This window comes from Globicephala melas, chromosome 1 (assembly GCF_963455315.2).
Source record: "Globicephala melas chromosome 1, mGloMel1.2, whole genome shotgun sequence".
Lineage (NCBI taxonomy): Eukaryota > Metazoa > Chordata > Mammalia > Artiodactyla > Delphinidae > Globicephala > Globicephala melas.
Window position 1 is genome coordinate 92181869 of NC_083314.1, and position 14860 is coordinate 92196728.

The 14860-nt window shown below is 42.9% G+C and overlaps 1 protein-coding gene across 4 annotated transcripts in view; it reads left to right on the forward strand.

Annotated features, from left to right (window-relative positions):
* Positions 1-2869: 2869 nt before the first annotated feature.
* Positions 2870-14860, forward strand: part of SORT1 (sortilin 1) — a 73715-nt gene continuing 61724 nt past the window's right edge. For 2 of the 4 annotated variants that reach the window (XM_030868914.2, XM_030868915.2), the window contains exon 1: positions 2870-3233. In XM_030868914.2, coding sequence (XP_030724774.1) covers positions 2928-3233 — 306 coding nt within the window. In that variant the 5' untranslated portion in view covers positions 2870-2927. The remainder of the gene's footprint in view (positions 3234-14860) is intronic. The other 2 variants (XM_030868918.2, XM_030868917.2) reach the window with 2 other exon arrangements.

Genomic DNA, 14860 nt, shown 5'->3' on the forward strand with positions numbered 1-14860 from the left:
CTAATCCACGTGTGAATAATGCAGAATTGATTGTGTATTGTCCTCATTAACATTTGTAGGAAGTTGTACTCTATGATTTCAAATTCTGATGATTTGAATAGGCTGAATTCATATTAAATTTATACCAAATTTCCAGCAAAAAACGTGCTTATATACATTTGGAAACTGCAATGATGGGAAACATTTGGGAAAACAGAATTTTGCTCTAGACACACACACATAAGGTAGGGAACTAAAGTTATATTGTCGCCAATGTTCTTGAGACTGTCCTAGTGATTTTAACCCTGTTATTAAATATAACGTGATCATGAGATTAGTTTCCCTCGTGTTCACCTCTTATCAAATCCTAATAGAAAATGCCATTGAAAAATCCTATCTCAACTAATATTTGTTCAGATTTAACAAATTTGAGTACCTATGTGCTATATGCCAAGTAATGTATTAGGCATTGGGGATAGAGCTGTGGTCTAGGTATGGTCTGTGCTCCCATGAAGCTTCTAGTGGGGAGAACTAGGCAATAAATACCCCATTTAACTCAATGTAGATTAATGCAGAAATGGACTAAACATGCTGCTTTAGGGCAAGGTGAAGTTGTGTCTCTGAATCATGTGTATTATGTAGGGAAAAAACATATACCAAGGAATAAAGTAGCTCTTAGCTTCAGCTTACACTGTACTGGTGAAACAAAAAATTTCATACCTTCTATAATTCCAATTATAGAATTCTTGAAAGAGATGGACTTTTGTTTTCTGTAGAGTTTTAAATTTTCCTACGAAGTTTCTTTTTGTGTCCATTTAAATAGAATCAGAAATAATCTTACTAGCAAATGCAATGGTTTTGTGAAACGTAACTGCTTTCAATTCATCTTTCTGCCACAGAATTTATCTTGGAGAAATGTATGGTTTTTAGTAATAAGATAAATTTACATATTTTAGTTCTGCAAGGTAATATCTTAGGTGTGGTATTTCACAAAGGGTATCTGACTGCAACTTTTGTATTTCGTGCCAGTGTCATTGACAAAAGCGAAATACTAAAATAATTCATTCACTCAAACATTTTCTCAGTTCCATATGCAAGGTACCATGTCCCCAGAAGCTGATACAGTTTGAAGAAGGAAACATATTCTGTAAACATACAATAATAACTAAAAGCAATATATTAAAAAATGAAGGTACAGGTAATTCCAACAATTTGAGTTTAAAAGTGTATTTAGTAATTTCTCCAGGAGATGGCACTGTTGAGTTGGCTTTTTTCTTTTCGGACAGTAAGACAATAGACCATTCATCTTTGTGTCACCCAAACAAAGAAATATTCCTGTATAGACCCTTTTCTCTCCCCGGCTAATCACATGCTACTGGAACTGACTGTCTTGTGATCTACTCCACAGTTGGCACAGATTAAAAAATAATCTCTTACAAAAATTATCTGACACATTGTAGTTAATGGAAAGGAACAAATTGTTCACCAGTTTTCATGGAGCTTTATGTCGTCAGTTCAGTAGCTGAGAACTTGGAATACTATTTTAGTGATTTTACCATCCTGCTCAGATGCCATTCAAAAATATTTTTCACTTGTCATGTCTTACTATGGTTGTTCTGGCAAAATGTAAATTTGTAAATTTTCGTTTGCAAATTAATGTGACTAGAGGATTTTAATGTAAACCTTGGGTTCAGTGCACTGCACCATTTATTTTCCTCTACAATAAATATATTCTCATTCGGGTTTACCTGCAGTTAATAGTTAAAAGTAATTTTTTTTAAGTAATTTTTAGTTGCTTTCTTTATTTGGGTGTAACGTGTTGTATACTTTGTGTCTTTCTATTTGTTCCCTTTTCTTCTGAACAACTGGCATTCTGAAGAGATGGAGTCAATAAAGAGAACATCCAGAACTGGTTTTACCTGCACTGCATGTTCCAGAATAAAGTTATGGGTGTAGTTTCTGCGATAAAGGGAACAGCGTAGGGGTTTTGTTTTATTTATTGGAGGCGGGATGTTAATTTAGGGGATATTATATATTGAAAACCAAACTTGTGCAGTGCGCTCACTGCAGGGTTAAGGCACCCTGATAAATATGCATCTATGCAATGATCATGTCTAAAGTCGGCACTGAGCCAATTTTATAAAAGGGGCAATTCTCTTGCCCCCTTTTACCTGCCCCTAATGCCTAAGCTACTTTCTAACTCCAGGAAAATCAATAAGCAACTCCTTCTTTGGCTTAACCCCCTGCATAAGAGGAAGGTGAGAGAGAAGAGACTTTCTCCAGGCTTGCGTGAGTCACGGATGTTCTGATGTCTGCCTCCATGAGACTTAGCCCACACAGTTCTCCTTCACCTTGTGTCAGCAAGGCGGCTGCTTCAGCAGACAATGGGCGCTGCAGCGTGCGGGGGTTAAAAACCAGAAGCACCGGTTCATGACGGAGCCCCGTTTTCCAGCTGAGCAAACTCAAGGTTTCCCCGAGGAGATTTTCCAGGCGCTGCCACAACCCAAGGAATTTTAGGGGTGTCTCTGGGGGAGAAGAGGGGACCAACCCAGCCCCAACTTGAGGGTGCCAGAGGGAGTAACGAGGGGTCGGGTCGCCACGAAGCGGGGGCGTTCTTGTGAAGGAGGGAAGCTCCTACGCTAACTCTAGAAGCCCGGCCTTGGATACGCCGGCGAGAGGGGGATGACCTCAGCCGTCTCTGCCACGTTCCAGCCAATCAGTCCCGCAACTTGGCATCCTAATCCAGGACCCCCGAAGCCGGAGGCGACGCGAGCCAATGAGCAGTGGGCCGGGGAAGAAGGACAGGCGGCCAGCCTATGGGGGCGGAGAGGCCCGGCTGCGCGTATCCAAGGAACGCCGGGCTCGGGCTCGGGGGTGTGGCGCGGCGCCGGCGGGGGTGGGCGGGCGCGCCGGGCGGCAGGTGTCGGCAGCGTAGGCATTCGGCGGCGATGGAGCGGCTCCGGGGAGCTGCTGGCGACCTCTCGCGCTGGCCCCACAGTCTCAGCCTCTTCCTCCTCCTCCAGCTGCTGCCGCCGGCGACCCTCGGCCAGGACCGGCTGGACGCGCCGCCACCGCCCGCTGCGCCGCTGTCGCGCTGGTCCGGCCCCGTCGGGGTGAGCTGGGGGCCGCGCGCGGCCGCGCTTGGGGGCCCGGCTCCCCGCGGCGGCCGTTGGCGCCGCAGCGCGCTCGACGAGGATGAGGACTGCGGCGGGGTCCGGGACTTCGTCGGCAGGCTGGCCAACAACACGCACCAGGTGAGCGGGCGCCGGGCCCGGGCACCGCCCGGACTACGAGGTGCCACCCGCGGGCCCCTGGGCCCGCGCACCCGGCTCCTCTTTCTCTGTCCGCGCGCCTCGCGTCCCAGCGGAGGAGACCCCGGCCGCTCGCCCGCCGCGCGGCGCCCGCGCCACCTGGGCCGCGGCCCCGAAACTACGGCGGGCGGGCGGGCCGAGTCGGGCCCGGAGAGCGGTCCCCGGACGCCGCAGCCCGGGCAGCTGTGTTTCGTCACAGGGGAAGCCGGCTTAGACTTTCACGCATTCTTTTTTTCTTTTTTAAGTTGTCAGAATCTCTCGAGCGTTGTTGTTTTCCGTCTGTATAAATAATTCGGATCCAGCAACGCTATACCCCAACAGGAAGCTGGAGGAGTGGTTGGAGAAGTTGGAGCTAAACAGAAACAAACGTGTGTCCTCGCGGGGTCAGTACTTTCAGGGTGGGTAGGCGGGTGTTCAGAAATCCCAAAGCAATGATTAGGTTCCTGTGTGTGTTTTAATAGTTAAAGGAACAAGCTTGGCAATGGGGTCACAGCGTATATGTGATCTCTCTTACTCCTTCAACTTGACCTTCTATCATGGCATTGGACTCTGACCAGGATGTCTAGATCCTGTTGTAACAAGGTTTGCAATGGGTAAGAAACACATTGCAGATACTCTGCTTTGAGCTAGGTCCTAGGCGGACACTTTAAAAATTGTGGCAGTTCTGTTTCTGGGGACAAGCAACCCAACCTCTGCACGCTACTGTGTTGACAAAGCCAGTTGTTGGCAATGTCCTGGCTACTTGCTCTAGATCAGTTCGGGCATCTTCTTCGTGTTTTTTCTAGAACTGTCGGTTTAATTGTTGCATAATGTATTTTCAATTTAATGCATTTTCTCTCTTATATCTCTTCCTCATTCAAAGAGAGTTGCACATGGGGACAGAGGTGAGGGGCTAACTGCACTTGTCCTCGTTGAACCACATTCTGTATCAGCCGAATCTCAGTCTCCCCTTGATCTTTCTCCCTCTGCCTGGACTCTACTTGTTACCTGTGCAGAATTCTGTGATCTGGGGACCCAGGGCAATTGCAGTTAAAGCATAAGCAGTCAGGGAGAACTCTCGCTAAACGCAGTCCAAGCAGCAGCTGCCTAAAGGTGGCCAAGCTAGTGCTGACGTGTGGGATGGGTTGGGTGCAGATAGGGCAGAATGAGAACTGGGAAGTCTTCCCGTTTGATGAGGGGGAAAAAATGTGTGGACTTCCATCTCACGGTGGAGAGTTGAGAAAGGCTTTACAACACCAGTGCCTAATTTATAACAGGAGCACTTCCTTCCTTGAGCCAGCCAGACACAGCATTCTTACTCCATATTTGGATTCTTCTCTTGCTGATTGACCTACCTTTAGGACCTGGGGCTACTGGATTTATTCCTTTAGTCAGAATCTTCCCTGGTTGGTTTGAATTTATATGTCATTTGCAATATATTGATTTCTAAAGCAAGAGGTTGAAAAAACTCGCTCAGGGGGTTCTTAGGCCAGATCTACTCAAGAGCAGATCTGAAACCTCATTCTTTGAAGTCCACATGTTAATAAAAAAATCTTCCCTCTTTTTCTTTCATTTTATTTTGTTATTGTTTCCAGTGACTTTTTAAATTTATTTTTTTGTCTTCTTTCATTGACCTCATTTAAACGAACTGTTTTTGCATTTCTTAATCATCCATGGTTTCTTCAGAGATCCCATCCTTTTTGTAGCATGTGTATGTGGTAAAAGTGGAACCACTGTTAATAATCTTCACCTTAGAAATGGTTGAATAAAGCAGTTCTTAGTGGTGCACCCCCTTAACCAAGAACTGTTATCTAGTGGTCTGTTCTGCTTTTCAATTCTATAGTTTTAGAAGTCATAATAAATCATCCTGACCTCTGCTGAAGAGATCTGGTGTTGGGGGAGCCTTTATAAATAGTGTGAAATAAAAGTATAGGCATAACAGAACAACTTTTTATTAGAAATATTGTATACTTTTGTACAGCTGGGAAAGTGCCATTTAGAGTAGTTTTTCATAAGATGACAGGATTCAATTCCCAAGAAAAATGAAAAGTTCGTTGTTCTCTTATTTGTTATAACTTGCTGTTCATGTCAAGCCACATTGCTTCATGTAGTCAGTGTACATGAATGTCCTCCAAAAGTCCAAGATGTGCTAGATACTGGGGGTGCCAAGATACAAAGAAGAGATCATTCAGACTGGAGAACGAAAAGCCTCAGAAAGTTTTAGCGAATCTCCTAGACCTGTTTCTATGGCTTATTTGGCTTTGTGAGAATAGGTTGGTGTTTAACTAATCTTCTTAAGAAAGCAAAGTAGAACTAAAGCGTGATAGTGCTTTTATAGTCTTCTGGTTTTAGGAGACCTTTGCCCTAATGACCTATATAACTCAGTCTCTTCACTCATGAAATCCAGCAAATATGTGTGTGTGCGTATTTATAAATGATTTTTTCTTAGACTAATGAATAACCTTCCTTTTGCCTTTAACCCCAAACTCTTTTCATGCCACACTGTTAACTGATTCTTTCCTTTAAGTGCTTGGAATGTTCATGACATGTATAACCTTTGTGCATGAGAGAAGTTGAGCAAGCCTAGAGTTTATTAATGTTGGTTGCTAAGTTGGATTGCTTCCAAACATTCCTCCTATAAGCACCCCTTTGAGGTTAGGCATGAAGCTCTGTCTTAAAGAAACAGATGAAATGCCTTGGTCAGAGTTATGGTGGTGGCTGACATAACTTCCTTACTTCTCATTCCTGAGTTCAGACTATTTGACAATTTCCTTAAAACTTTTAAAACTTACGATTAGTAAAGCCAGGAATGTTGTTCATTCTCTGTCCTCCTTCTGTTCCTGTCATTAACTACTTCTTTACACATAACTTCCCAACTTCTACCCCAACATCAAAGCATCTGGGTTCTTATATAAACAGGCCCTGTAGTGAGGTTGTGTTGTATGGGGTGTCAGCTCTGAGAAGAATGCGTGTATTTGTTTGCTGGTGCTGGCAGGGCTGAGTCCAGGCTGACAGGACTGAATGTGCCTGTTGGAGGCTTCAGGGAGCTGCCGCTCTTAGCCTGTTGTGGATCTTTGTCACACCCGGAAATCTGAAGGTCAGTGCATTTAACTGCCCCAGAACTTTCTAACTGCCTCATTTATCCCAGTACCCACCCTCTCTTCATACTGCCTTCCCTGCCACTCCCACCATCACCCTCTAGTTAATCTTTCTTGAGTCCTGTTTCATCCATTCGTGCCGGGGTCAAGGAATAGGAATTCTGTAGGATCTCCTTCCTGGTCCTGGTTGAGCAGAATGAGCAAAATCCTCATGAGGACTCTGCGCCCATACAGTATATTCATCAGACTTTTAACCCCTACGGGATGTTAAAATGAATTCTGTATTGGAGATTTCAGTTAGAAGTATCAGCAAAGTTGATGAAGTATATTTATCTGGGGAAAGGTTAGTTGTCATCTGAGGTTTGGTTGAGGTGAGGGTAGAGAGCTAGCCAGGTAGGACAAGTGGCTCAAAGGGAATGCAGGGAAACAATTAGGTAAGTTCTCTGCTGACTCAAATTTTTGGTTCTGTGCATAGTGATTTTTAATTAGAAAATTAAAAATCACTATGATGAGTCTCCTGGTCAATTTCTAATGACTATTTTCTTTCTCTAATGATAATAGTAATAGGCTCCTTATCCTGCTGTTTTGATCTGATATTTTGTGTTAGGTTCACATAGGCTATTAGCTTCTTTTGCACTCTGCCAATTTCAAATCACCTCTTGCCAATAAATGTTGGGTTCTCAGTGGGTGACTGCAGAAACCATGCCCCCCAACTTTGTCCTAGTTGGCTTGTTACTCATGTGATCCTCACAGAAAGGGCAGTGCTTGAGGGCAGTGGCGAGATGCAGCTTTTCTAGCAGAGGGCTGTGTGGCAATGGCTCCAAAAAAAGATACTGCATTTGTAAATTTCTAAAAAAAATATTCAGTTACTTTTTTTTTTTTTTTTTTTGCGGTGCGGGGGGCCTCTCACTGTTGTGGCCTCTCCCGTTGCTGAGCACAGGCTCCGGACGCGCAGGCTCAGCGGCCATGGCTCACGGGCCCAGCCGCTCCGCAGCATGTGGGATCTTTCTGGACCAGGGCACGAACCCGTGTCCCCTGCATCGGCAGGCGGACTCCCAACCACTGCGCCCTCAGGGAAGCCCTCAGTTACCTTTTTATCTTTTTCTAACTAGTGTTTCTGTTGCATCTTGTACTCTTCTATTTAAACGCTTGGTGAAAACTTGTTCTTTCCACTGTCTACGTGGCCTCACTGATCTGTACGTAGGTGGTTTTGAGGAGTAATGGGGCTTGAGGAACAAACTGGTCAATTTCAGTCTGTTCTAGGCAGGGTTTTTTTTACTGACACTGTAATAGTGACTGCAGTCAAAGTTGGGTTAGTAATATGTGGCTTTGAGCTATCTGAGTTGAATGAATCTTCATGATAGACGCTTCATACCTTTAGAGGTTGTTAGGTGAATGCTGGACATGTGGGGTTTTTTTGTTTTGTTTGTTTTGTTTTTTAAGATTGGGGCTATTTTTTCCTTCTCTGTCCTCAACCCCAGTCTCAGGAAACCACAACAAAAACAAAATCTTCCATTCAGAGCCTGTGGTGTTTTCCTGAGAAAGTTTTCTGTGAATGTAATTTATTTTCTGTTTTGCATTTCAGTATCTGGCCCTCAACTCCTCATCTACAGCATGAGAAGTTTTGGACTAGATTTAAAATGTCTAAAGAACTCTGTGATTAATATGGAAGAAGAGGAGGCCAAAGGTTGTGATCACAAATGTTTACTGGTTGTTTCCAAGTTTAGAAGCAAATTGTGGCTGTTCCCTTTCCCAGTTGAACTTGAACATAGCCTGGATTTCACATCTGGGGGTAATTTGTTACCACCTCCAGAGCTTGCTTCAGTGAAATATGAGTGTTCTTAAAGATAACAGGAGTATTTCTTTTTTCATATAATTGCGAAAGACATTTGACTTTTTATTTTTGGGAAATACTTTATTGTTCCTTGTTGGCTGAAAAAAAATCTAATGCAAATCAAAGCTACTAGCTTGGATATTCCAAAAGCAAACCAAATAGATATCTAGCAGTAAATTTGTTTTTTCTTTTCCTTCCCTACAGCACTCTGCCAAAACTGGGGCTTTTATTTTTTCTTTTTGTCTTGGCTGCCTGTGTGCTTGAAAATAGATGGTCAGCTTCCCATTAAATACTCAGCCCTGTGCGAGTTAGAAACTTACGTGTGATTAATTGGCTTGATTTATTTTCATTAGAAGAAAATGTATGTTTTTTTCCTTCTAGGGCTTATGAGTAGTATCTCTCTTATGTTTGCTTTTGTTAAGAGTTTTACTCTTTTTTTTTCCTGTATGTTCTAAAAAACTAAGTTCTAATATTGTAGTTGAGCCTGTTTGCAAATCTGATTCAACAGTAAGATCACCCTGAAGTACCAAGAGAAATTGAACTGGGAAGGAAATTTTTAACTGACGTTAGTACTTCCCAGACAGGATAGTTCAGATCAAATGTTTATCTGGTACCTGCTCTTTGTCAAAGAGTTTCACATCATAAATATGCTATATGAAAAGTTCAAAAAAGACTTCTTAATACTCAGATTTGAATCCTGGCTCTGCTGTTTCATAGTTGTATGGTATGATCATAGACAATCACTTAACTTCTCTGACCTTTATTTATTTTTTTTTTAAAACTGGAGAATCAGTTTTAGGATTATTTGGAGGATCAAGTGAGAAGTTTTATCAGAATGTTTTGTTAAATGTATTGTGCAGATATCTTTCACTCAAACACTTCTGGAGTTCTGGCCTGTACGTAAGAAAAGTTAAACATTAAAAACATCCACCTTGGGCTTCCCTGGTGGCGCAGTGGTTGAGAGTCTGCCTGCTGATGCAGCGGACACAGGTTCGTGCCCTGGTCTGGGAAGATCCCACATGCCGCGGAGCGGCTGGGTCCGTGAGCCGTGGCCGTGAGCCTGCGCGTCCGGAGCCTGTGCTCCGCAACGGGAGAGGCCACAACAGTGAGAGGCCTGCGTACCGCAAAAAAAAAAAAAAATCCGCATTGATGTCATCTTAAGTATTTAGCTGTTCAGAGATGGCTTGCTGAGAGTTTGGAAGAGTTTTTGAAGAAGGCATGACCACTGCAGTGCAGTGGTCTGGGAAGGCCTCATGGATGAAGAGAGCATCAAAGTGTGGAGGGAATTCTTAGGGAGACCTGTAAAGGCATGGAGGTAGGGAAGTCCAAGACATGCTCAGGGGATGACCAATGGGGACTTTCTGTTGGGGAGAAGTAGTTGATGAGAAGTATGAAAGACTAAGGTTTCCAGGAAAACATATAGAGAAGTAAAAAAAGATAGCTCTTCCTGCCGATGCAGGGGACATGGGTTCATGCCCTGGTCTGGGAGGATCCCACATGCCGTGGAGCGGCTGGGCCCGTGGGCCATGGCCACTGAGCCTGCACGTCCGGAGCCTGTGCTCCGCAACGGGAGAGGCCACAGCAGTGAGAGGCCCGCGTACCGCAAAAAAAAAAAAAAAGATAGCTCTTTGTGGGGAATGGGAAAAGAGGAGAGGTATGGGGAGGGAGTCTGCCATTAGGACTTACTGGAGAAAGTGTTTTAACAGGTAGTGGTTGACATGAGGCTAGAGCTGGATAAACCAGAGGTGGAAATGGGGAGCCAAGAAGAGTTATCCTTTTGGACGTTGACCGTTACTGTGCTCTGTCCAACAGGAGAGCAGAATAGAGGGCAGGGCCGAGCATCTTTTATACTTCAAGTGCTCAAGGTTCCAAGAAACAATCCAGGACTCCTGGACCTTATTGAAGGAGGTTGTGAGCCCAGGCATGAGGAACCCAGGAGCTATAAGACAGTGAAGCCCGTGAACAGATTTTTCTGAACATTTGTGAACAAGGGTAAGATTGAACTCTTGCTGATAATGTGCTTAACAGTTTGAATCATAGATTGTTAAGCTGATTAACTGGTCAGATCTCTTACCAAGAAGGCTAAATGACTTGCTTACAGGCCAAGAGCTGGGCGTAGAACACTTATGTCCCAACATGGTGCTGCATTTGGAAGTGTTTCATAGAGATATTTTAAGTCAATGCATTTGCTTTAGGAATAAGGCAGGGTTATAGACCCCAGTTGTAAGTCATGTAGTTGTGAATTTCTCTCTGCTCCTTGAGGTCATAATTCCCTCAACAGAGCTCAATTAGCCTTTCTAAGCCTCAGCTCCCCATCATGTAAAATGAAGTATTATCATAAGGCTTCAAAGAGAGAATGTTTTGAAAACCTTGAATCCTACCACATATGTAGGATTTATGTCATTTCTATATTTTTTTAAATTTATTTTATTTATTTTTGGCTGCACTGGGACTTCGTTGCTGTGCGTGGGCTTTCTCTAGTTGCGGCAAGCGGGGCCTACTCTTCGCTGCGGTGCGTGGGCTTCTCATTGCGGTGGCTTCTCTTGTTGCAGAGCACGGGCTCTAGGTGTGCAGGCTTAAGTAGTTGTGGCACATGGGCTCAGTAGTTGTGGCTCGCAGGCTTTAGAGCACAGGCTCAGTAGTTGTGGTGCATGGCTTTGTTGCTCTGCGGCATGTGGGATCTTCCCGGACCAGGGCTCGAACCCGTGTCCCCTGCATTGGCAGGCGGATTCTTAACCACTGCGCCACCAAGGAAGCCCCATGTCATTTCTTAATAAGCCTGTTGATTTATTACTGTGTCCATAGAGTCCAATTATCAGCCAAATGAGCCTGATAAATACCAACTCCAGAGGAACATGTGCATAAAAGGAGACAGATGAGGCATAAATGTATTCGGTTTTATCACTTGGCAGGGTTGGGTGACAGGCTTGGGCGGAGGTGGCAAGAATGAGAGTGAGTCAAGATTGGCAGAAATGTAAGAAGCATATGTGTTCCTTTTTTTTTTTTTAACCTTCATGATTACATCAAAATTTTAACTGGTTAATATGAGTGATACTAACAAGTGGTATTAATTGGAGTTCTTTGAGGCCGTGGTTAGGAAGGAATGTGATCACAGGTTAGACCTGGATTCAAACTTCAGTGGTAACCAGGGACAGGTGACCCTTAGTGAACCTTAGTTTTTTCATCTATAAAATGGATATACTAATACGTACCCCTTAGGGTCTTCGTGAAGATTAAATGAGACTGTGTAGAATTTGGTATGTATTCATCCTTTATTGGATGTTTTTTATAATGATTATCTACACAAAGCTTCTAATGCATTACCAGTTAGATGCTCAGATATTTGTGTATGCACTTAAATTTTTTTTCCATAGCTGAAATATTCCAGGAGAATTAGTATGGGTACTCACAGGAACCAAATATGTATTAAGAATTATGTACTAGTTATGTGCTTGGACTTGGAGTTTAAAAAAATTGGGTATGGTAAGGGAGAGACCATCTATTCAAAGTATCTTTCTTGAAGCTATGGGAGATGGAGGAGAAAATAACCCCACCATCATCAGATACCTGGTCATCTGGTTATAATAGTTTCAGGTATATATAGTTATTTACTTATAGTGTTAAAGAACTTACAATTAAAAAAAATAAGGCTACTTATAATTCAATAACTATTTCTCTTCTCATTCATTAAGCTTTAAATATGCGGTTTTAAGTTGACAGCTCTAAAATAGCACTTTGCCTGTTTCACCCTGATTCATTAACTGAGCAATCACTATTAGCTTTGTACTCTATTGACCTCTGTAACGTTTTAAGAAATATTAGTGAGATGTGATAGGTACTCCTCAAGAACTTAGCTTGAGAGCAGGGCAGACCAGAATGTTAATGGAATTCTTTTTTATAATGCGTGTATACCTTTAAGGTAGTATCTCACTATTTCCTGGCCTACGTTAACTCTGCTCTAGTTGAAGTTACCTTATCACCAGTCCCTTTAGCTTGCCATGTGCTCTGTTGCTTCTCCATTTTTGTTTTCATGGCATTCCTCCTGTCTGAATGCCTTTCTAGCTCTGCTTGTTTTTTTTCTGTTCTCGCCTACAACATTTAACAATGCCATGTAATCCAGCACTTTACTATAGTATTCTATTTTGTATTCACTTTCATTTATTCAATTGGTATTCTCCAGATTATAAACACCTTAAAGGTAGTACAAGCATGACCCCTTAACTTCACCCTTTTGCCTCACATAGTGCTGGAGAAAGTGTAGTCATTAAATGTATAGTCTGGAGTCAGACAGGAGCTTGAAACCTTGCTCTGCCACTTACCAGCTGTGTAACTTTGGGAGAATTATTTAACCTCTCTGACCCTCCTTCTTCATCTGTAAAGTAGCAATGGTGCTTTATATATCATGAGTGCTCAGTAAAGGTCAATATTATTATTATTCAACAACTTTTTATTGAGCACCTACTATGTGTTGGGCCTTGTACTGGGTACTGGAAACTGATTTGGAACACAACAGACAAGATCCCTGCCTTTATGGACCAGTAGAGAAAATGGACATGAAACACATATGTAATTACAAATACAATAAGTACCAAGAAGGAAAAAAGCAACTACAGGAAAATAATTGACAGAGGTCCTTTTAGCCTGGGGCACTAGGAAGCGCTTGCTGAGAAAGTACTTAAACTGGTACTGGAAGATGAATAGAATTTTTCCTGTAGGAGTGTCCCAGACAGAGAGAAAAGCATGTTCACAGGCCTGGGGCTAGAAGGAGCATGGTGCACCCAGAGGTCTGGAAGAAGGCCAGTGTGGCTGTAGCAGAGGGAGGCCGGGCTGGTCCCCACACCCAGTGGGGACTGGTGAGCTTTTATGGTCCAGTCAGCTGGCCACTGGCGCATATCCTTTCATCACTTTCTTTTCTTTGAAATGAGATTAAGATGTAAAAATTAAATGCCAACAGTTTGAAATTTAACTCATTTATTAGGCATGATGAGAAATGAATTATCCCATGAAGATGAGTTTTTCGAAAACTAAGCCTAGGGTAGACATTTAAGCCTACCCTTTTGAATGCCAAAATTTGTTGTTTTTGTTATTTTTAATGGATATCTTTCTAAAATACATACGTCTCTGCCTTCTTTGTCAACAGTATGACCTTGGATCATTAAGGAGATTAAATTATGCTGTACCACGACTCACATTATTTTAAAGTGGTATGGCATTAATGCCCTCAAGGTCTGTTGAGATTTGTGGGGCTATTTTCTCCCATTTTGAATGGCCCAGATTTATAAGCTTAGTGCCATTGTCTGCCTGTTGAAGTTTACTCTTTTTTTCCTGCAGAAATGATAGTCCCCTTGCAATATCCTGTTCCTTCTTGCTGCTGTCCCTGTCTCTAGATACAGTGTCGCCCAAATTTAACTTCTGTAAGCTAAGAAATTTTACTTCTGTAAGATGCTTCTGTAAACTGAGAAAAAGATTTCTAATTTTAGGCAATCTAACAGGTTTAGCAGATTGATTTAGAGCGACGGTCTGCAGGTTTCTCTTAGTGGTCAGGTGCATAGGGTTTTATTGCATGGACACTGTCATCAGAGGTCTCTCTCCCTTGCTTCCTTTCAGTGAATGTCCAGGTTGTTGAGGTTTCTAGATAATGGAGTTGCTGTTGCCCTTTCCTGTTGACACTAGAGTATTGTGGAGCAAGGGGCTGATTTTTTTTTGTTTGTTTTTTTCCCAAATGAAGGCAGAGCAGTGGAAAAGCAAACTGAGGTGTGAAATTATTGATGAGTCATAGAATTTTAAAGCTTATAGGTACTGGAAATGTTGTCATTCCAGCTTCCTCGCCTTGGTGGTGAAGTTAGGTTTTACTGCCCAAGTTCACAGAGCTGTTGGCAGAGCCGGAAATGAAATTCACATTGACCAGGTATTAGCCCAGTGCTCTCCTCTGTACCATCCTGCCTCACAGAAAACTCTGAATAATTGAATAGGTTTGCAAACTTGTATACGGTTTTATGTTTAGCCTTTTTATTTCTAAGGATAGTCTCTGGGAGGACTGGAACATTTGTGATCTTATTTTTGGCTCGTGTTTTATGGTCCTAGCAGTGCCTTATTTAACGGAACTGTATTCTGTTAAGATTTTATTCCTGCCCGCAAGAGCTTCGCCCAGGTCTTGTCCCAAACCTCTCTTACACCATCACTGTGTCCTGTCTATCCCTGTGTTCCCTGTTTGGGGTTTGGAAGCCTAAATCTTAAATTCCCAGCCTTTATGGGATCACCAGTGCCTTGTTATTTCATTTGATTCTTATTATTCCAGTGAGTGAAGGAGCATAATTCAGTTTTACTCCTGAGGAAGTAGATTCCCAAGAGAGAAAATGATTTGTGCCCACTTTCCCAACCAGTTAGTTACTAGACCAGGCTTTAACACCCTTTTGCAGTTTTATTTTTCACAATGACAGGTTGTCTTCTGTAGGTTGAATATCTAGCATGTTTAGTCTTCATTCTTAGACTTCGGTTAAGAAGTGTGTTCATAGAGTATAAGCTCCCTGAGCACAGAGTATGTGTTGTCACTGCTGTGTCTGCAGCGCCCCAAAGAGGGTCCGGCACATGGTAGGCAAGCAGATGTATTTGTTGAAAGAAGGAACATGTGTGAAGGATGGCATCATTGAATTCACTCT